Below are 21,891 nucleotides of genomic sequence, written 5' to 3'. Positions count from 1 at the left end.
CTTTCATTGTAAAGAAAGACTGTATAAGAGGAATGGCATAATGAATAACTAAATGAGAAAATCCATTGATATGTAGCTCTCATTGTGAGGATGGTCTTTTTTTGTGTCTGTTGTTGCACTTGTGCAGTGTAATGACTCATCAGCCTATCGTCCTCCCCTCTGTACAATACAGTGCTCACCAATTATCAATGGCCTCCCCTAGCTCACGTCAAAAACTGAGAATGAACTCAACCAAATAAACATGGTCCTACTGCGCACTGCCCTACTGGGCTGGGAGACCCCTAATGAGATGCTAACGGGGTTAATCGGTCACTGCCCACCACTTTGAGCACTAGCATTGCGCATCACGTGAAGTTCAAAAAACGACATTTTTTTAAAAATCACCATCTCTCGCGGAACCTGGGTTGAGAAACCCTGAGTTAGTGGCTAATTTCAATATTTATTGGCAGGTGGAAAACTTATAGTGAAGGTCAGCCAACCATTTTATGCCAGCTTGATCTTCTTTTCCTTTCAGTGAGTAAAGTTACTATCCATCATTCTCCACTCACAAAAAAAAATACAATAATCCCTATTTGGCCTTTAGTCTGATGTTAGTGGAGTTCTAATGTCATAGTAGAGAAAAGGCAATTTTTAGTTAAAGACAAAGTCTTGACATGTCTATGTTCATCTTGAATTGATACGTGCATTTCTAGCACTATGAACAGTAGGAATAATATAATCGACACATCAATCATTATTGGCCCAGTTTTAACAAAAGCTGCTTCCTAATAATTTCTCTTGACAACACAGCTACTATCATTCAAAAACCTAATCCTAAACTGTCATTGCAAACATCTTTGTCCCACCTGATTTTACTACTCTCAATGAGTCTAGTACTCTGCATAGGTTGGCTTACCAGACTTCCACTTTGGTGCACATTTGATTTTAAACTCATCCTTGCCTTAAACCACCAGCCTCCATTACTGCACTTACACAATGTACAAAGACCAGTCTTATCCTGAACCTGAACCACAGCTTGCATTAACTCCACAAAGCTATTGCTTCCAATTGAGTAAACACCTAGGCTAGGGACATGGCATACCAACATGGACAGCAGACCAAAGATAAAACCTAACTTCATTTCACGTCCCTGGGCCCTACCGCCAGTAACCTTCCCCCCCCCCCACCAACTGTTTATGCTTTCCAGTTAAAATATTAACTAGCTATCTGTGTTTCTAAGCAGTTATATGGTCTAAAATATAAATAATTTTAAAACTTGCATTAGTTTGTAAAGGGAATACCTTGCTCCAATCAGTTCAACACATCTACAGATATACAACGACACTTGGGTCTGGGCTACATTGCTTGCTGACTCCCAAGACATCAATAAGTAGGCAACGTAATGCATATTTTTGCAAGTGAAAATGTTCCACTGGTGATTGAGACTAGATCTGGTGAATGGGGGAGAAAGGAAGGGCCCAATCTCCTGGAATTGGATCATTTGAAAAGCTGTGCTGGGAAAGATTTACATTTTGATTCGGTGAATGGCTGAGTCATTTGGGAGAATAGAAACTAGTGAACAGGATCAGGGCCTGGGATTAAGATCAAGAAAGTAACTGGAAGGGAGGTGGGTGTGGAGATAATGTGTCTCTGGGATCAATGGAGATCAGTGACCTGACCATCTGGAAGATAGGTGGGGAGATTGGTGATAATCTACTGAATGCTGAAAGGACTAGATAAGCTGGATGTGGAGAGGATGTTCTCTATGGTGGGACCCGAACTAGAAGGCACAGCCTTAAAATTTAGGGGCGAGCTTTTAGAACAGAGGTAAGGAGGATTTTGTTTTTAGCCAGAAAGTAGTGAATCTGTGGAATGTTCTGCACAGACTGCAGTGGAGACTAAGTCCATAGGTATATTTAAGGCAGAAGTTGATGGTTTCCTGATTGGTCAAGACGTCAAAGTTTATGGCAAGAAGGCAGGTGGATAGGTTTGAGTGGGATCTGGGATCAGCCATGATGGAATTGTGGAGCAGACTTGATGGGCTGAATGGCCTATTCTGTTCCTATGTCTAACAGTCTTAAAGTGCTCTTCTCATCAACTATGGTTATCTATTTAACATTTAACTAACATTTAGGCAATTAGATTTCCGAATGAACACTAATCCAATTCCAAGCCTCCCGCTTTCCCCTTCCCAGCAAATTTAGTCACCAGTAGAACATATTCACTTGCAAAAATGTGCATTGCATTGCCCATTTATTGATATCTTGGGTGTCAGCAGCAAGCAGTGTAGCCCAGACCCAAACCGTCACTATAAATCTGGGATTCCAAAGAATCTCAGACCATCACTGCTCCGTGAAGACATATTTGCTTAGTGAGTTTCCAATGGATGCTTGTTGGATATTAGATATAATTACTCCCAAAATGCTCTAAAATGAGTATTGCATAGGAAATGATGCACACCTGACATGGAAATCACGTCAGACAAACAAATGCAATTCATGTTGGGATGTACACAAAGAAATAAAATGACTGTGAAATAGACATGACCAGATTTCACTCCATAGGAAATCCAGTGAAATGCATACTGCATGACATAATGTTGAGGTTAACTTTCTATTTATCAGGAAATAACTTCAATGTTTTATTTGCATTGAAGATAAATTTGATTTGCATGGTTTTCATAAAAAAAGGGCTCATCATGCCACGGAAAACATCTAGTTAATTCTGTGATTGCTATTATATTGAATAATAATTTTTCTGATAAAGAAGTTGATTTTCCTCATACCTTCCTTCATCCTTTCATGGACAATAGACACTGACTTGCTCACAGAAAGTAGTTTTCCAGTTTTATTTCCAGATTTTTTGACAGTGTTTCTTAGGTCTTTTTGAATAAGATTCTGGAAATTGACATAAAACAATGGTGTCAAATATCTTACACATTAAACATTCAAACTTCCTTGTGATTGCTGCACAAAAATGGCAAAAAAATGAAATAACAATTACTATTCTAATATATTGAAGATTTTCAATTATAAAGGACACATTCCTCCAGGTTTTTGAGGTTTCAACAAAATTTCCATCAAAACCATCATTAACATGCCTTTCCCTTATTTCAATGAAGGGACTCAGTTTTTTTTTCCTTTAATGTAATTGCTGAGTTGTCTAAAAATTAAAGTGAAGCCAGACTTTAGGTAAAAATTCTGGTAGCCTATGTTTTTTTTTCCAAAATGAAAGCCTTATTAGGTGAAATAAAATGCTCCTGTGTCTTATGATCTTAAAATGAGAGCACATCATTTCATTTTCTTAAGCATAATACATGCCAGTGACCATTGATGTATTAGATATTGAATACAATTGAACACCAATATTAGAAAGCTAGGATTCTCAGCCATTGATTCTGCCCTCACACGCATCTCCTCCATTTCCCAAAAATCCATCTTTACCCTTCTTCCCACTGCCTTAATAGTGATAGAGTTTCTCCTGTCCTTACCCACCACCCAATGAGCCTCCGTATCCAACACATTGTTCTCTGCAACTTACACGATCTCCAAAGGAACCTACCACCAAAAATATCTTGACCTGCTTTCTGCAAGGATTGCTCCCTCTGTGATTCCCTTGTCCATTCATCTCCAGCCACACCGCCCCCCCCTCAAACTAATCTGGCACTTAACCCTGCAAGCAGCCAAAGTGCTACACCTGCCCATTCACCTCCTCCCTTGTCTCCATTCAGGGCCCTAAACAGTGCTTCCAGGTGAGGCAACATTTCATCTGCGAATCTACTGGTGTTGACTATTGTGTCCGATGCTCCCAAAGCGGCCTGGCCTCCTCTACATTGGTGACACCCATTCTAAGTTGGGGGAACTGCTTCAACAAGCACCTCTGCTCCATCTGCCAACAGCAGAACTTCATGAAGGCCCAATACTTTAATTCCCATTCTGACATGTTGGTCCATGGCCTCCTATTGTGCTAAGATGAGGCCTACCTCAGGTTGGAGGAGCAACACCTTATATTCTGCCTTGGTAGCCTCCATCTTGATGGTATGAGTATTGATTTCTCTTTCCGGTAAAAAAAAAATTCACTCCCCCTCTCCTTCTATTACCCACTCTGGCCCCTTACCTCTTCTCACCTGCCTATCTCCTCTCCCTGGGTCCCCTACTCCTTCCCTTTCTCTTATGGTTCAGTCTCGTCTCCTATCAGATTCCTTTCTCTACAGCCCTTTAACTTTCCTGACCACCTTGCTTCACCTATCAACTTCCAGCTATCCTCCATTCCCCCACCCTGCCAACTTTGTATTCTATTGTCTTCCCCCTTTGTTTTCAGTCACTAAAAAGGGTCTTGGCCTGAAATGTCAACTGTTTATTCATTTCCATAGATGCTGCTTGAAATGCTGAGTTCCTCCAGTATTTTGTGGGTGTTGCTTAGGATTCTTAGTGTCTGTATACATTAATATTCTTCATGCAGATCGATGACTTCTGCTGACTTCTGCTCTAATTGTTATGTCTCTCTTTGATTGAGTGTACCTACAAGCTTTTATTACACATCAGGCTGCTGCATATCCAACTGAATCATGCCTTAGCAGTTATTCTAGAGTCAAGTAAAAGTACAACTATAAAGCCAAATCATCAATTGGATTTGATTTTATATTAAAGCAGTAACTATAAAACTTCTGAAAGCTTTTGAACGTTTCAAATGAGTTTTCCAATTTATAGACAGCAATCATCTCCGGTTTCTTTAAGTCTGTGTTTTCAACAGAGCTCTGGATCAATACCTGCTATTACAGTTCAACAATAATGTAAATTGATTTTTTGGTGCTTTTTCCCTCCATATATTGTACTAGACATCTGATTTTGGAATAATCTAGAAGCAATTCCTTGAAGATAAAGGTACAAAATGTCAACATCACTCAAATTCATAAAGTTTGATATACAGTGTATTCCAGTTAATTGGGACACATTAGAGCCAGTACATTTTGGCCCAATTAAGTGGCTGCCACAATTAGCCAAAGTTTCATGGAAATAGTTAAAAGGTAGAAAATAAGCAAGCTGCGATTTAACTGAGTACAATGACTATAAAACTGTGTAATAGTTCCCAATGTTTATTAAGAGGAATTCATCTACTGTGTTCTTCTGATTGACATTCAATGAACAATATCAACACGGACACCTATTGCAGATAATGGACTGCCTTCATACAATGCCTTAGAAAATTGCAGCCTCCAAATCTTCATTTTCATTTTAACATTCAAGATGATTGTCAATGCCTTCAAATTCTCTGTAATTCCTAACTTGTTGACGTAGTGAAATCATTTTATTTTCACAACTGACAATTTCTGGCCTGAAAGCTTGAAACCATGGTGAGCAAAACTGCTCTAAGTTGTCTTACTGTTTATTTCTCACCAACTCTGAGTGACAAAAATCTCTGCTTTTGAACACAAACACATGCAACTGACATCTAAAAACTTTTAGCCCAAAGCACAGTGCAGTATCTAATGGCCACACAAGTGTATGTAACTAATGCTAGTTAGAAGCTGTTCGGCAACAGTATCTTGCCCAGTTAAGTGGCATAGTGTCCCAAATAAATCAAGGAATCCTGGCTATTTTCACAATTTAATTTTTGTCCTTTAAGAGTTGAGCTGCCCCAATTAACTATTGGCCCAATAACTGTATTTCCAAACTGTTCAGCAGTTGTTTGTGAAGATTGTTTCAATGTACTGCTGGACTAACTTTAAAATGCCTAATTCTGCATTTTTATCATATTAAAAACTACAGTAAAAATAAGTCTAACGAAGTTTATTTATTAAAAGGCAAGTTTTGACTGAGGTACTTTGCGGCAAAACTGGATCTGCAACTGTGGACTGCAGCCATAATTACACTGCTGAACTGACTGACTCAGTGGCTGTGGCCGCAACCATTAGCTTCTGGACTAGTCTCACTCACTTCGGCGGTTCGTGGGAAATCTGTGATTTGATGTTTAATGTTCTGTGTGTTATTTGTTCACTTTTTGTTTTTTGCATAAATTATTCTATTTTTCACATGGTTGTTGTGGGGTTTTTCTTTAAATGGGTTCTCTGGTGTTTCTTTGTTTAGTGGCTGCCTGCAAGAAGATGAATATCAAGGTTGTATACTGTATACATACTTTGCTAACAAATATACTTTGAACTTCGAATTTTGAAGTTAATGAAGATACATATTCAATTCTCAGGCACCCTGAATTAGATACTGAGCGATCAATACAGATGGTTCTGTTCTGTGACCAAATCTGCTAACAGACCACTTAATCAATACCGTAATAGAAGTACAGCCAGGTACCTGGGCATATCCAATATAGTTTTAAGCTCAAAGTCAAAGGTAAATTTATTATCAAAGTACATATATTTCACCATATACAACTGTGAGATTCTTTTTCTTGCAGGCATAATAAATCAATGAAAGACCATAAACTGTGAAAATACAAAAAAGAATAATAATAATAATAATAAATCAATAATCAATAATTATCAACAACATGAGATGACGTTTCCATGTAAGTGAGCCTCTGGGTTGTGGGAACAGTTCAGTGATGGGGGAAATTAAATTGAATAAAGTTATCCCCACTGGTGCAGGAGCCTGATGGTTGAGTGGTAATAACTATTCCTGAATCTGCTGGTGTGAGTTCTAAGGCTCCTGTACCTTCTTCCTGATGGCTGCAGAGAGAAGAAAGCATGACCTAGATAATGAGAGTCCCTGATGATGGATGCTGCTTTCCTGCAACAACACTCTATGTAGATGTGGTCAAGGGTGTGAGGGCTTTACCCCTGATGGACTGGGCTGTACAAAGTTACAAAAATTCCAGTACTTTTTGTATAACTTTCAGTTCAACGGCATTGGTGTTTCCATACCAGGCTGAGATGCAGCCAGTCAATATACTTTCCACCACACGTCTTTAGAAATTAGTCAAAGTTATAAATGTCATGCCAAATCTTCACAAACTCCTAAGGATGTAGAAGCATTGCCAGGCTTTCTTCATAAATGCAATTATGTTGGGCTCAGGACAGGTCCTCTGAAATGATAACAAGGAATTTCAAACTGCTGACCCTCTCTACCTCTGATCCCCCAATGAGGACTGGCTCATGGATATCCAGTTTCCTCCTCTTGAAGCCAATAATCATCTCCTTGCTCTTGCTGTCATTGAGTGAGATGTTGTTGTTGTGGCACCATTCAGCCAGATTTTCAGTCTTCCTCCGATATGCTGATTCATCACCGCTATTGATTCAGCCAATCTAAATATGGCATTGGAGCTGTGCTTAGCCACACAGTCATAAGTGTAAAGTGAGTAGAGCAGGGAGCTAAGCACACAGCCTTGTGGTGCACCTATGCTGATGGAGATCGTGGAGGAGGTGTTGTTGCTAATCCAAACTGACTGGGTTCTGCAAGTGAGGAAATTGAAAGACCAACTGGACAAGGAGGTTTTGAAGCCAAAATCTTGAAGCTTATTGATTAGTTTTGAGGGGATGAAGGTATTGAATGCTGAGCTGTGGTTGATAAAGAGCATCCTGATGTATGCATCTTTGCTCTCCAAATGTTCCAGGGTTAAGTGAAGGGCCAATGAAATGGCATCTGATGTGGTCCTGTTGCTCTGGTAGACAAATTAAAGCAGATCCAAGTTGCTTCTCTACTAGGAATTTCCATGTTTCATCACCAACCTCTCAAAACACTTCATCACTGTAGATTTAATTGCAACTGGATGATACACACTGAGGCAGGTCACCACGTTCTCCTCAGGCACCGGTATCATTTAAGCCTGTATAAAGCAGGTGGGTACCTCAGACTGTCGAAGTGAGATAAAGACTTCAGTGTACATTCCAACTACAAATGTAGTTGATCAGCACAGGTCATTAGTACTCAGACAGGTTGGCCATCTGGGCTGGATGCTTTCCATGGGTTGACCCTTCCAAAGGATGCCCTCATGTCAGCCTCAGAGACTGAAATCACAGAATCATCAGAGACTGTGGGAGTTTGTGATGGTTTCTTCATGTTTTTATGGTCAGAGCGAACATCGCACACATTCAGCTCATCTGGAAGTGAAACCCTGTTGTCACAAATGTTGCTTGATTTCACTTTATAAGAGGCAATAGGTACCCCCCAGCTTAGCTGTCCAGCATCCTTCATTGATTCAAGTTTAGTTTGGAATTGTCACTTCGCCTGTGAGATGGCCCGTGATATCAACCTCTGCTTTAAATATACCCAATGTCCTGGCCTCCACTGCCATCTGTGGCAATAAATTCAACAGATTCACCACTTTCTATTGAAAGAAATTCTTCCTCATCACTGTTATAAACGGGCATCCTTCTAATTTGAGACTGTGCCCTCTACTCCTAGACTCTCCCACTATTGGAAACACCCTCTCCATGTCCTCTCTGTCTTGGACCAGTGGTTCCCAAAGTGGGCGATATCGCCCCTCAGGGGGGCAGTGTGAATTTCTTTGGGGGGGGGGGTGTAGCTGAGGGATTATGGGTTTAATTTAAGAAATTAATTACTTATTATAAACATTTGATCCTCAGTGCCTCATAATTGATGACAAAGATCATATAATTTCCTCATCTCTTGCTAACCCATCATTCTCTTAGACTTTGATTGAAGCGCTTTAAAGCTGTTGAAGTGCAATGTGACACTTCTGTATCTGGCATATCATGAGAAATCTGGACTGAAGAAATCAAGTTACTTCCAAGCACTGCCCATGCATTACTGTCGTTCACTATTGTAGTACAGTGTTAGCTAGTACCATTCCCATCCTCCAGTGCAATTCCTGTGAACTAGGGTAGAGCGTTCAATGGGGTAAAATTCAGAATCCGCCCTTTCCAATGATCTTGACAGCATTTCTGTAGCTCATGGCCCAAATGAGATATTGCTTTATGTACCTTCAGACAGCGAGTCAGGTTTTGTCTGAGCTATGATGATGTCATAACTTTCCCCTTTATTGATCGCAGCATTTGAGGTTGCACTTAAACAGTAGATGATTGACTGTGGTCATTAATCCATGACAAAAATGACAGAAGCAGACCATATGAAAAAGAACTGTCGACAGTATCTGGAATATGGATTTATACCAGAACCAAGTAACCAATGTGTCTGTTGTATGAAAAAGATTTTTCAAATATGGTAATGAAACCATCCAGGCTCCTTGAACATTTGAAGAGAATACACTCTGATAAAGCAAAGAAAACTTTGTGAAAACTATCAAAAACAAAAAAAACACTTCAAAACATATTTGCCAGCATTTCACAGAAAGACAATGTTGGTTTACGTGCTTCATTAATTTCCTTCATTATCGCTAAATCTGGAAAGCCTCATACAATTGGAGAAAGTCTGATTCCACCAGCAGTAAAGGAGATTCTAAGTACAGTCTTGAATATGTCACCAGAGCAAACAATTAAAGTGATTCTGCTCAGCGACAACTCTGTTCAAAGACGAACAGATGAAATATCTGAGAATGTGGAATATACTTAGGACAAAAGAATTCCTTCTGCAGTTGGATGAGTCAGCTTTGCCAGGCAATGAATCATTGCTTCTTGGTTATGTTTGCTTCATAAAAGATGAAAGCACGGTTCAAGAGTTGTTATTTGCAAAGGTACTAGAAACAGATATGAAGGAGAAGTCAATATTTTGGATTGTTGTTCAATTTTTCAAAGAGAAAGACATTCTGCTCACCAACATTCCCGCTTGTGCAACAACTAAGACACCATCAATGACAGGATAACACGGTGGAGTTTTCACTTTCTTTTAAAAAAGCAGTCCTTCTCATATTTACCATTCACTGTACAATTAATTCACAGACTCCCGAAGTAATCAACTGCAAAAATAATTAAACACAATTATCACAACAGTAAATAAAATCAAGTCCTATGTTCTCAATTCTTGACTACTTCCAGAGCTTTGTATTGCAAATGATGAACAGTTTGAATGCTTGCATACAGAAGTCAGATAGTTTTCAAAAGGGTGCCTGAGATGCTTTTATGCACTTTTTGAAACTATGATAAAATTCTTTGAAGACTCAAATGTTTTATTCAATAATCAAGAATATTAGGCACAACAGTGCTTATTTGTCAGAATTATTTGCAAAGTTTAATGAAATCAATCTTCAACTGCAAGGAAGTAATGTGAATCTCATCAAAGTAAAATCAGTACAACCACATTTCTGTCCAAGTTAACCCTGTTTAAAAACAACACTGGCTGTCATGACCTTTCCCAATTTCTGAGCCTGAGTTGCCAGAGGAAGAAAGAATACCAGATGATGATCTTCAAGTATACTGTGCCCACCTGGGTGAGCAGCATAAAGACGTCAGAAAGATTTGAAAATCTTCTCTCGATCTGAATTCCAGATTGGGTAATAAATTCATTCCTGAATACTTGTAATGAGGAATTAACAGGAAGAATGGAAGAAGAACTGATCTCACAATTACTTTGAGCTGAAGCTGAGTTTCAAAAAAAAAATTATATAAAGACTTCTGGTTACAGAAAGAAATCTCTAAACACTATCCTGCTCTGTGAAAAAAGGTTAAGATGTTCTTTATTGCTTTTCCAACATGATACAGGTCGACCTTCACTAATCTGACTACCTGTAATCTGGTTCCTTCAGTAATCCGGCACTGATTTCAAATTTTCCACGCAACTGTCATTTCAAATTTCCCGGGCCACTGCACCAATCTGCTGCGCATTGTTTTGGTTGCGCTCGATCTGTTCACGTGTTGGCGTGCTCTTGTAAGCACAGACAGGTGATTCCTACTTGTTTTCCTGCATTTATTAATATCATTTGAGTGAGGCGCGGCCGGCCGGCACCCACCCGTCTCACCCGCCAGTGGCGGGGAAGCTGGCATGCACTGGGTCGGTCCACCTTCTCACCCAACTGCCGGCAGTTGCACACTGCCCTCTGGCGTCGCCCGGCCAGCACTCTGTTCTCTTCTGCCTACGAACTCAGATCAGATGTGGCGACCCACTGAATTTAAGCATAGTACGAAGTGGAGGAAAAGAAACTAACGAGGATTCCCTCAGTAACTGCGAGTGAAGGGAGAAGAGCGCAGTGCCAAATCCCTGGCCGCTTGGCGGTCGCGTGAAATGTGGCGTATAGAAGACGTGTCACTTTAGAAGTGGAAGTGCACAACTGTTCTGTATAAGTTAATTCCTGTACATTTACCTGTACCCTTTATTTTATCTGTGCCTGTACAGTATATTACTTCATTAAAATATCACTTGCTACTCATCTAATATTCCTGTTTGTACCAATCTACATGATATTTTAAAGGTATGATGAGGCGGTTAGCTATTGCTTAATGTGATCCTTCTGTAATTCGGCATTTTCACTAATCCGGCACTTCTCAGGTCTCAATGGTGCTGGATTATAGAAGGTCGACCTGTACTTCGTGGAGCATGGTTTAAGTGCAGCCACCCAACTTCTTTGAACGCAGCAAAACAGACTGCAAATTACCGAACGTGAGGATCTGCAATTCCTTCTGAGTTACATTCAGCCTGATGTGGAGAAGGTGATATCACTGCACCAAGTCCTTCCATCTCATCGAAAAGTGAAAAAGCAATAAAGTAGTGATAGTTGTACTACTAATGGACTACTAACTACTAGATTTGAATGAGTTTTGCAATTATTTGTCACTGTTTTGAACTTGCAATTCCTATTTTCTTTCACTGTGCATCGTGATGCGCAAGGGGACAGTAACCCAAAAAAGTTCAAGAAATACTGATCTAAGCATTTCAATATTTGGTAGGATTCAATTAGATTCCCCCACCAGGTTTGACTTCCTCTTTACTTTTAGGCTGTATTTGATTGTCCTTGTTAGCCATGGTCAGCTCTTCCTCCCATTAGAATGTTTCTTCTTCTTTGAGATGAACCAATCCTGCAGCCTCTGAATTACTCCCATAAACTCAACCTTTGCTGCTCTACTGTTATCCCTACTAGCGTCCCCTTTAAACACCATTTTTTAGCCTGCTTTTCTCCTCTTCACCGGGATCCTGGTCCCAGCATTGTTCAAGTGGAGCCAGAACCATTGGAACAGCTCACTCCTTCCACAATACTGGTGCCAATATCCTATGAATTCAAACCCATTTCTTGCACATCAATGCATTTAACTCTGTAACCTTATATTCCTGTGACAATTTGCAAGTGACTCTAATGAACAAGAGATTATTATCTTTTTGGTTCCTTTTTTTATTACCTAGCTGCTCAAGGAGCCTCATCAGAGCCCTTTGCCTTGTTCTTCCTATGTCATTGGCAACAACATGGATGACAACTGGGTATTTCCACTCCCACACCAAATTCGTCTGCCAGTTAGGTCAGATATTCCAAACCGAGCACCGAGCAGACAACTCAGCCTTCGAGACTCCCGATCATTATGAAAGAGAATTGTGTCTGTTCCCCTGACTATACTAACCCCCATTGCAACTACATTTCTCTTCTCTCTCTCCTCTTTAATGGCTCCCTGAACCACAGTCCCACAGTTCAGTTGCTCGTCCTACAGACCAATAATCTCAGATCTGTTGGGCAAGCTTAAGGGCTTCTCCAACACTACCTTTTGGATCTCCGTACTTGCCTGATTTTCAGTCAAACCCTCTTGTCCCTGGCCTCAGACTGAATTAAAGTAGTTAATCTAATGGGTGTGACTGCCTCCTAAAACAGTGTCCAGATATCTCTCCCCCTTCCTGATGCATCACAGTGTTTGAAGCTCAGATTCCGTAAGGATAATTAAGCAGTTGCTAGATGTTCTTCATGATGTTTGCTTATAAATTTTACCAAAGGTATGGTATACAAAGAGGTTTTGTAGAGCAGACTGAGATAAACTTTGATAACATGGTGCAAGAAAAGCCACTGGAACTTAATGCAGGTAAGTCAGTCGGGTATAGAAGGGACACATCATAATATACTGAAGAAAGTAACTATCTACTGTATACTCTTCTAATGGTCCTCAGAGAGTAAAATATTGCCAAAGGAATGAAGAACTTCAGATGTTATACATCTTCTCCAAAGGAATAAACTTGGCAATGATTGGTGTAATTTTAAGGTGACTGGAGGGGTATACCAGAGGTAAATTTTTTACACAATGGTGGGTGCATGGTACATATTGCCAGGTGTGGTATTAGAGGCAGATACAATAGATACAACAACAGGCTCGAAGAGGCAACTGGATAATTGATACAGAAGTAAATTAAAAAGACATGATAGTACAGAGCAGTAATGGTCCTGCTGAAGGCTCTTGAACCAAAACGTCGACTATACTTTTTTTTCCATAGATGCTGTCTAGCCTGTTGAGTTCCTCCAGCATTTTGTGTGTGTTACAAGGAACTAAATGGATTGTTCTTAGGAAGAGCAAGTGCAGAATCAACAGATCTTCTGTTCTATACTATTCTATGATTCTACAATAAAGGGAAGGCATAGATGACTGATTAACTCTACTCCACCAATGTTTCTTCATGTTGTTATCATGTTTATGTGTCATCTCACCATGTTACACTTACAGCTTGCTGCATGCTATTAAACAGTGCAGCATAATCTTCGTTAAGCGTCATTAGCTCCTCATGCGTGCCTTGTTCAGTAATACAACCGTCCCGCATGAACAGCACTTCATCACAATCTATAAGATACTGGGAAAGAAAAACATAAGAACTTAAGTATACATTGCAGTTTTTCATCTGCTTTAACATCGAAGTTTACACATGAATTTGAATTGAAAAACTGAGTGAAACCATCTAAAATTAATACTTTCCAGAAAACAGATTATATATATATCACTGTCAGCTTAGGTCCTAGAAAACAGTATAAAAAATACTGCTAATTTTCAGAAATGGAAAAGCTGCAAGTTATAAGGACACAAGCACAAGAGATTCTGCAGATACTGGAAATTCAGAGTAATACATACAAAATGGATAAGGGACTCAGCAGGTCAGGTAACAGAATATGAACGGAATATAGAGTCAACATTTCAGGCCAAGACCCTTTATCAGGACTCAGGATTCTGGCCCGAAATGTCGAATCTTTATTCCTTTTCATATATATTGACTGACCAGCTGAGTCCCTCCAGCATTCTGTATGTATTAACTTATAGGGACATAAGACTGAGAACCATGAAGTCGATAAACATATACAGATCACTTTTTAGTCAGCAACAGAACAGTGACAAATGGCTCTCTTTCTGTGCTGTAAATCTCTATCATTCTATGGTCATCCCAAAGTGAAAATTGCACTTCCGATTGGCATTGTTAGAATTAATTTATTCTTCAAACCTTTGCCTGCAATATATACTTTCAGATTTTATTAAAAAGTACCTACCTGAAGCTGATGAGTGACGAAGAGAACTGTCTTCCCTTTCATTCCCATCTTAATAGCATTTGTAAACATGTGAGCTCCAACATGGGCATCTACTGCACTCAGTGGGTCATCCAGAAGGAAAGTACTTCGTTCACTGTATAAAGCACGTGCAAGACTAATCCGTTGTCTCTGCCCTCCACTGAGGTTGGCACCATGTTCTCCAATCTATGGTGAAGATTTGTAAAATTAGGGATACGTATCCAAGGGTAACTTGTAAAGTTAAAAATACCATGAGAACTTTGAGTTCCTAATAGTGTTGAACTATCTTTTTATATTACAAAGCAATTCATTAAATTTCACAGGACTTAAAAAACATTATTGAATAAAATGAAATAGTTAAAGTAGACTTTCATCAACTGAGGCTCCAAAAGATGAAAAATAAATTACAATTACCAGGCATAACTTACACATGGAAATTCACTGTTCCACATTATGATAATTTTCAGATTTTTATAATAACTTTGAGCTTCCACAGCATAACTACAGAACATAACTCTTGAACTCCATGCTCCATGACTTGACGGACTTACAGAAACTAGAAAAGCATGGCTTAGGTCAAAACCATTCTTCAGAAAAAGGATTGTGTTTACTTTCATCATTGATCTGGCAGTTAAACTATCAGTACTGACAGGTATAATAGGAAAAACGTGCCAGGAGGCATTTTACAACTAGCCTGGGACCCTGGCAATGAATAGTAGGTGTAGGAATTCAGTCTGGTTTCTTTTCTTCTTTCAATATTTTTATTAATTTTCTACATATGAGAATACAGAGTTCAAGAAAGAAGAAATATATCAAATACATTATACTGAATTGCACATACAAACTCCTTACTCTATATTCACACAAATTGATTAATTCATAATATTGAAATATAGTAATTTACTATATGGGAAAAAAATCTAACCCACTACCAAGACCGAAGCTGATTAGTAAAGAAAAAAGATTTTAAAAAAGCGTATTATTAGCCATCATCTGTGCTTTAACAGCAAATGAAAAGTTTTGAAAATAGTTCAAAAAAAGGTCCCCACAATGTTTGAAAGTCTTGATTAGATTCAGAAATTGAACACGGAATCTTCTCTAAATTTAAACACGACATCACATCACGCAGCCATTGAACGTGAGTGGGCAGGACTGCATCTTTCCATTTAAGCAAGAGTGCCCTCCTAGCCATAAGAGAAATAAAAGCCAAAATGTGCAAATCAGATTTCTCCAAAATAATACCCTTTCCTCCAACAATACCAAATAAAGAGGGGGAGGAGAAGATGGCAGCGCGATGCAGCGCGCGCGGCCACTCCAAAATGATATCGTATTTGTTAAATAGGTACCGTGCACCATCCTGATTTGATGGAGACAGACGTGAGAAGCACGGAAGAACATCTGGAGAAACTTCTGAAATGCCTGCTTCGCTGCCTTTGCTACTGTGCGATCGAGAATCTCCGGAGGGGAAGGCCCCAAATCCTCGGCTTTGCCTATTGCCTGTTGCTGGGGCCGGGGTCGAAATGCTCAGCAGAGATGGTGCTCGGTGCTGGAGGGCTGGTCGGAGGCTCAAAGTTTTCGGACGGACTCAAGAGTCGGCTGTGGTCAGGTGCTTCCAGGGTGCTGCATCGGCAAGTTTGCGGCACTGGAGGTTCACAGCAGGAAGAGAGTTTCTGTTCCTTCTACCATCTGCGTGAGATGATGGGACTTCCGAGAGACTTTGAGATTTTTTTTACCATGCCCATGGTCTGTTCTTTATCAAATTACGGTATTGCTTCGCACTGTTGTAACTATATGTTATAAGTATGTGGTTTTTGTCAGTTTTTTTAGTCTTGGTTTGTCTCGTGTTTCTGTGATATCATTCTGGAGGAACATCGTGTCATTTCTTAATGCATGCATTACTAAATGGCAATAAAAGAGGACTGCGTGTCCTCATAATCTAATCTAATCTAAAGCAGTCAAAGGATTAGGCTTAAAATTTACTTTAAAAAGTACCAAGAAGGTTTGAAGTACTTCTCTCCAATATTTTTCAAGACTCGGGCATGTCCAAAACATATGAATGAGTAAAGCTTCTGCATTATTACATTTACCACAATAAGGAGATATATCCAAATAAAAGCGAGACAACTTATCCTTGGTCATGTGGCCCTATGGACCCTATGGCCCTTTAAATTGTAGGAGAGAGTGGTGAACACAGAACGATGTAATGTTAACCAATTTAAAAATTTCATTCCAAGTTTCCTCAGAAATTGAAGTCTGTTAGTCTTGTTCCCAAAGAATTTTAATTTTATCTAAAGGAACACTTCTCATTCCCAGCAACATATTATAAATATTAGATATAGATCCATTATAAAAAGGTTTCAAATTAAAAATTACATCTAGTAAATTCTTATTAGGACCTTTAGGAAATGTACACATTTGAGACTGTAAAAAGTCTCTTATTTGTAGGTATTGAAAAAAGTGAGTTTTGGGTAAGGTATATTTAGCTGACAGTTGCTCAAACGAAAGGAGACGTCCCTCCACAAACAAGTCCTAGAAGCATTTAATACCTAATCTATCCCATTCTTTAAAAGTCACATCTATCACAGAAGATTTAAAAAAATAATTTTAAAAAATGGGACTTGAAAGAGAAAATCTCAGTAAGACAAATTATTTTCGGAATTGTACCCAAATTTTCAGAGTACGTTTAACTACCAAATTGTCAGTTAACTTACTCAGGGATAAAGGAAGTGAGGATCCAAGAAGAGAAATAATAGAAAATTTATTAACAGAGTTAGCTTCTAAAGAAACCCACGTCAGACAGTCCTCACAATTAATGTAATATAACCAAAATGTAAAATTACGTATATTAACTGCCCAATAATAAAACCTAAAGTTTGGTAAAGCTAGCCCTCCATTCTCTTTAGGGCCTGAAACAAAGAATGGAAATGAGACCCACTACATCGATTAAAAAGGCATGAATTGTCACATTTACGTACATGAGTTTCTGGAAGAAAAACAATTGGTACCTTATGTTTTTTAATATAGGTAAAAATCTTATTTCTTTTCACAGGGTGATTTAGCCCTTTCACATTAAAACTAAGAATATTAGTACTTTAATCCATTTTAAAACTATTTATAAGAAAGGTTAAAGTAACAATCAGAGGAATGTATATTAAACCCAAACAATAAACCTTGAGATATGGTAACTAGGCAACAGAGTTGACTAAATTTCCAAATCAGCTTCAATAAAAAAGAACTCCCCATCCCCCTCCCCCCTCCCAAAGAGAGAAAATCAGCCAAAAGGCAGCCGACGCCTTCCCCCACTAATATCATCTCCCCAGAAAAGCCTGTTGGAACCGCTCCAAAGAATTCAAGATTGATTACTGTTCCAACCAAGACAAAGCAAAATGCAGTAAAAAATAAGTTTATACAAGTTTATCAAACTGAAAAATATTAAACAGTAATATATCTAAGTCTAAAAATTTCTGAGCCTCTTCGTTCGTAAGAAACCATTTCTTTGAGCCATCTTGCATTGTAATTCTCAGCCGAGCCGGATAGCGAAGGCTTGAAGTTTTTGCTATAAAGTTCCGCCATAACTTTTTAAAACTTAGCACGTTCTTCCATAACTTCCGATGAGAAATCTTCAACAATACGAACCTTCTGACCCTTGTAGTCAATCTTACCTTGCTGACAGGATTTGCGAATCAAAAGGTCCTTTATTTGAAATTCATGAAAGCATATAATGACCAATCTTGGTCTTGATTCTGAAGTCAATCTATAAATAGGCGATCTGCGAATATGATCAATCAAAGATAAAGACTGTATAATATCAGGAAATAATTCCTTCAGAAGGTTTGCAAAGAATCCCTTAGGATTAGCTCCTTCCGTTAACTCTTTAAGTCCCAAGATCATAAGTTGTTTCTCCTACTTCTATTTTCCAAATCAATAATATTCTCTCTCAGTTTTCCATTGGACCTGGATTGTTTTTCATACAGCTTTTGCAGATCATCAGTTTTCTTATCCAGTATCGTTATAATCTCTTCATGCTCTTTTATCCTCTTATCATGCTCGATTAAAGTTTCTGAAATAACACCCAGTTTTGCACATATTTGTTTAACTTCAAAGCTGATTTGTTGTGAATCGTCCGACGTTTCTTTTCTGAACTGATGAAACTCCTCAGTAAGCTTTTGTGAGTTGATAGAAAGCTTTTGAAGCAAGCCCTTAATAGATTCCAAAGCTGCTTTGGTAGCCATAGTAAGATAATAGCGCGCTTAACAGTAATATTTCAAAAGGCTGGAAACAAAAAAGGAAGTAAACGAGGAGCACCGGGAAAGACCTGTTACTCCATCAGCAACCAGCAGGCAAGTCTCAGCCTGAATTCTTAATCTTGATTGATGACCCATGATCACCTGTTTGTTAATATACTTCCAGAGTTACTGGAAGAGGCAGAATCTAATTCAGTTGTACCTCCTGCCCATGACTCAATTGACAACAATCATTGTTTGAGCTCATACATGAAGAAAGTAGAAGGGGAAGAGAGTACATGTAATATCACAAAACCAAATTCACAAACTCAAACGTACCAGACATTGGTAAGGCTGCATTTAGAATATTGTGTCCAATTTGGCCACCTTGCTACAGGAAAGATGTCATTAAGCTGGAAACAGTGCAGAGGAGATTTATGAGGATGTTGCCAGGACTCAAAGGACTAATTTATGGTGAAAGGTTGAGCAGGTTGAGACTATTTTCATTGGAGAATGAGAGGTGATCTTATAGAGATGTTGAAATCATAAGAGGCATGGGTATAGTCAATGAACACAATAATTTCCCACAGTTGGGGAAATCAGCAACTAAAGTGCATAGGTTTAAGGTGAAAATGGAGATATTTAATAGGTAACTGAGAGGCAAGTTTTTCTACCCAAAGTGTGGTCAGTATATGGATTGAGCTATCAGAGTGAGTGGTTGAGGCAGGTACATTAACAACATTTCAAAAGGTACTTTGGCAGGTACATGAATAGAAAATGTTTACAAGGATATGGCAAAGGACAGGTAAATGGGACTAGCTTGGATGAGAATCTTGGGCAGCATGGAGCAGTTGGACCAAATGCACATGTTTTCATACTGTATGAGTTTATGACTCCAAATATCACAGTTTGCAAGAGATTAGTAAAAATGGGATAAAGTCAAGTTAATATTGTATAAAATAGTCAATGCTCTCAATCCTTGAATTGATGCTTTTTTTGTGAATCTGGCTTCCACAGCCTTCTTGAAGCAGAGAATTCCACCAGCTCACCAGCTTTTGAGAGAAGAAATTTCTCGTTTTCAATTCAAAATGTTTCTCCTATTTCCTTAGATATCCTCAGTTCTACACCATAATCCCCATCTTCCCGCCAAGACCATCACCCTACCTGCAGATAGTTTGCCCAGGTCTGTCAGAATTTTGTGATTTCAATGAGAACTCCACTAATTTCTTTACATTCTGGAGAATACAAGCCTATTTGATCCAATTTATCCTCAGATGAGAGTTCCACCCACCCTGAAATCAGTCTACTAAACCTTTGTTGTACAGCCTGTATATTCCCTCTGTGCACTGTACTCCAAGTGTTATCTCACATTCTTAAAAATCTCCAGAACACACTGGTCGTCAAAACTTCATTCACAAAGAAATGTATTCCACCCTGTCCTTGGCTGAACAGTGGTCACTTTACTAGGTGCAGGAGGTATCTAATAAAGGTCTTTGAGTATGTTCATGGTCTTCTGCTGCTGGAGACCATCCACTTCAAGGTTTGCAGTATCGTGTGTTCAGAGATGCTCTTCTGCACAACACGATTGTATTGTGTGGTTATTTGAGATTCTGTCACTTTCCCATCAGTTTGAACCAGTCTTCTGACCTCTCTCATTAACAAGGCATTATCACCCACAGAACTGCCACTCCCTGGATGTTTTTTCTTTGTTTTATCCACCATTCTCTGTAAACTCTAGAGACTGTTATGTGTGAAAATCCCAGGAGATCAGCAGCTTCTGAGATACTTAAACCAACTGGCCCGGCATCACCTATGATTTCACAGTGTAAGTCACTTAGATCACATTTCTTTCACATTCTGATCTTTGGTCTGAACTACATCTGAGCCTCTTGACCATGTCTGCGTGCTTTTAATGCTTTGAGTTGCTGTGAAAAGATTGGTTAATTAGATATTTGCATTAACAAGCAGGTGTACAGGTGTACTTAATACAGTGGCCCCTGAGTGCAGAGCAAACAGCAGGCTATTCAACTCATTGTGTCTCTGCTGACCATGACAGGAATCCAAACTAATCCCACCTGCTTGTACAAGGCTTATATCCCTCAATTCATCGTCTGTGCATATGCCTGTCTAAATTCCATTTAAGTATTGCTATTGTATCTGCTTTTACCATTTCCTCTGGCAGCACATTTTAGGGACCTACCGCACCCTGTGGACTAACTTACCTTATAAATCTCCTTAAAATTTCCTCCCTCTCTTTGTTTGCTATTATTTTATATTCCCGCCCTGAGGAATACAGAAAACTAACTGCTTCATATTTAATGCTGTTTTATATACATCTATCATGCTCCACAGAAAACAATCAAAGTGCGTCCAACTTCTCATGTAGGCAATATCCTGGTGAACTTCTGCCCTCTCTCCAAAGTGTCCACATGCTTCCTGTAACACAATAACCAAAACTGCACACAATACTTCAACCAGAGTTTTACACAATTGGAAAATGAATTCATGACTTTTATACTTCTATACCTTATTTACCACATTAACAACTTATGTTGCCACTTGTAGTGGAGTTATGGTCTTGCACCCCCAAGATTCTTCTGTACTTCAATGCTCCTAAGGATCTCGCCAGTTACTGTATACTTTCCCCTTACATTTACCCTTCAAGGTGCAAACACCACACTTATCTGGATCGAACTCCATTGGTCATTTCTCTGCCCACATTTCTGACTGATCTATTTCCTGCTGAATCCTTTGACAACTTTCCTCACTATGCAAACTCTGCCAATTTTCATTAGTTTCATCTTAATAGAACATAGAATAGCACAGCACAGTACAGGCCCTTCGGCCCATAATGTTGTGCCAACCCTCAAACCCTGCCTCCCATATAAGCCCCCACCTTAAATTCCTCCATATACCTGTCTAGTAGTCTCTTAAACTTCACTAGTGTATCTGCCTCCACCACTGACTCAGGCAGTGCATTCCACACACCAACCACTCTCTGAGTAAAAAACTTTCCCCTAATATCCCCCTTGAACTTCCCACCCCTTACCTTAAAGCCATGTCCTCTTGTATTGAGCAGTGGTGCCCTGGGGAAGAGGCTCTGGCTATCCTCTCTATCTATTCCTCTTATTATCTTGTACACCTCTATCATGTCTCCTCTTATCCTCCTTCTCTCCAAAGAGTAAAGCCCTAGCTCCCTTAATCTCTGATCATAATGCATACTTTCAAAACCAGGCAGCATCCTGGTAAATCTCTTCTGTACCCTTTCCAATGCTTCCACATCCTTCCTATAGTGAGGTGACCAGAACTGGACACAATACTCCAAGTGTGGCCTAACCAGAGTTTTATAGAGCTGCATCATTAC

At 39.3% G+C, this 21,891-nt stretch overlaps 1 protein-coding gene across 1 annotated transcript in view; it reads right to left on the bottom strand.

Moving 5' to 3' along the window:
* Positions 1-21,891, bottom strand: part of LOC134352556 (ATP-binding cassette sub-family C member 5-like) — a 155,937-nt gene that overhangs the window by 51,000 nt on the left and 83,046 nt on the right. Inside the window, exons 15-17 of the mRNA XM_063059812.1 lie at positions 14,287-14,490; positions 13,476-13,601; positions 2,765-2,876 (exon numbers count right to left, since the gene is read on the bottom strand). Of these exons, the coding sequence (XP_062915882.1) occupies positions 2,765-2,876; positions 13,476-13,601; positions 14,287-14,490 (442 nt within the window). The remainder of the gene's footprint in view (positions 1-2,764; positions 2,877-13,475; positions 13,602-14,286; positions 14,491-21,891) is intronic.

Source organism: Mobula hypostoma, chromosome 10, assembly GCF_963921235.1.
Source record: "Mobula hypostoma chromosome 10, sMobHyp1.1, whole genome shotgun sequence".
NCBI classification, from domain to species: Eukaryota; Metazoa; Chordata; class Chondrichthyes; order Myliobatiformes; family Myliobatidae; genus Mobula; species Mobula hypostoma.
The sequence above is the reverse complement of the archived record's forward strand: the minus strand, read 5'-3'. Positions and strand labels throughout refer to the sequence as shown.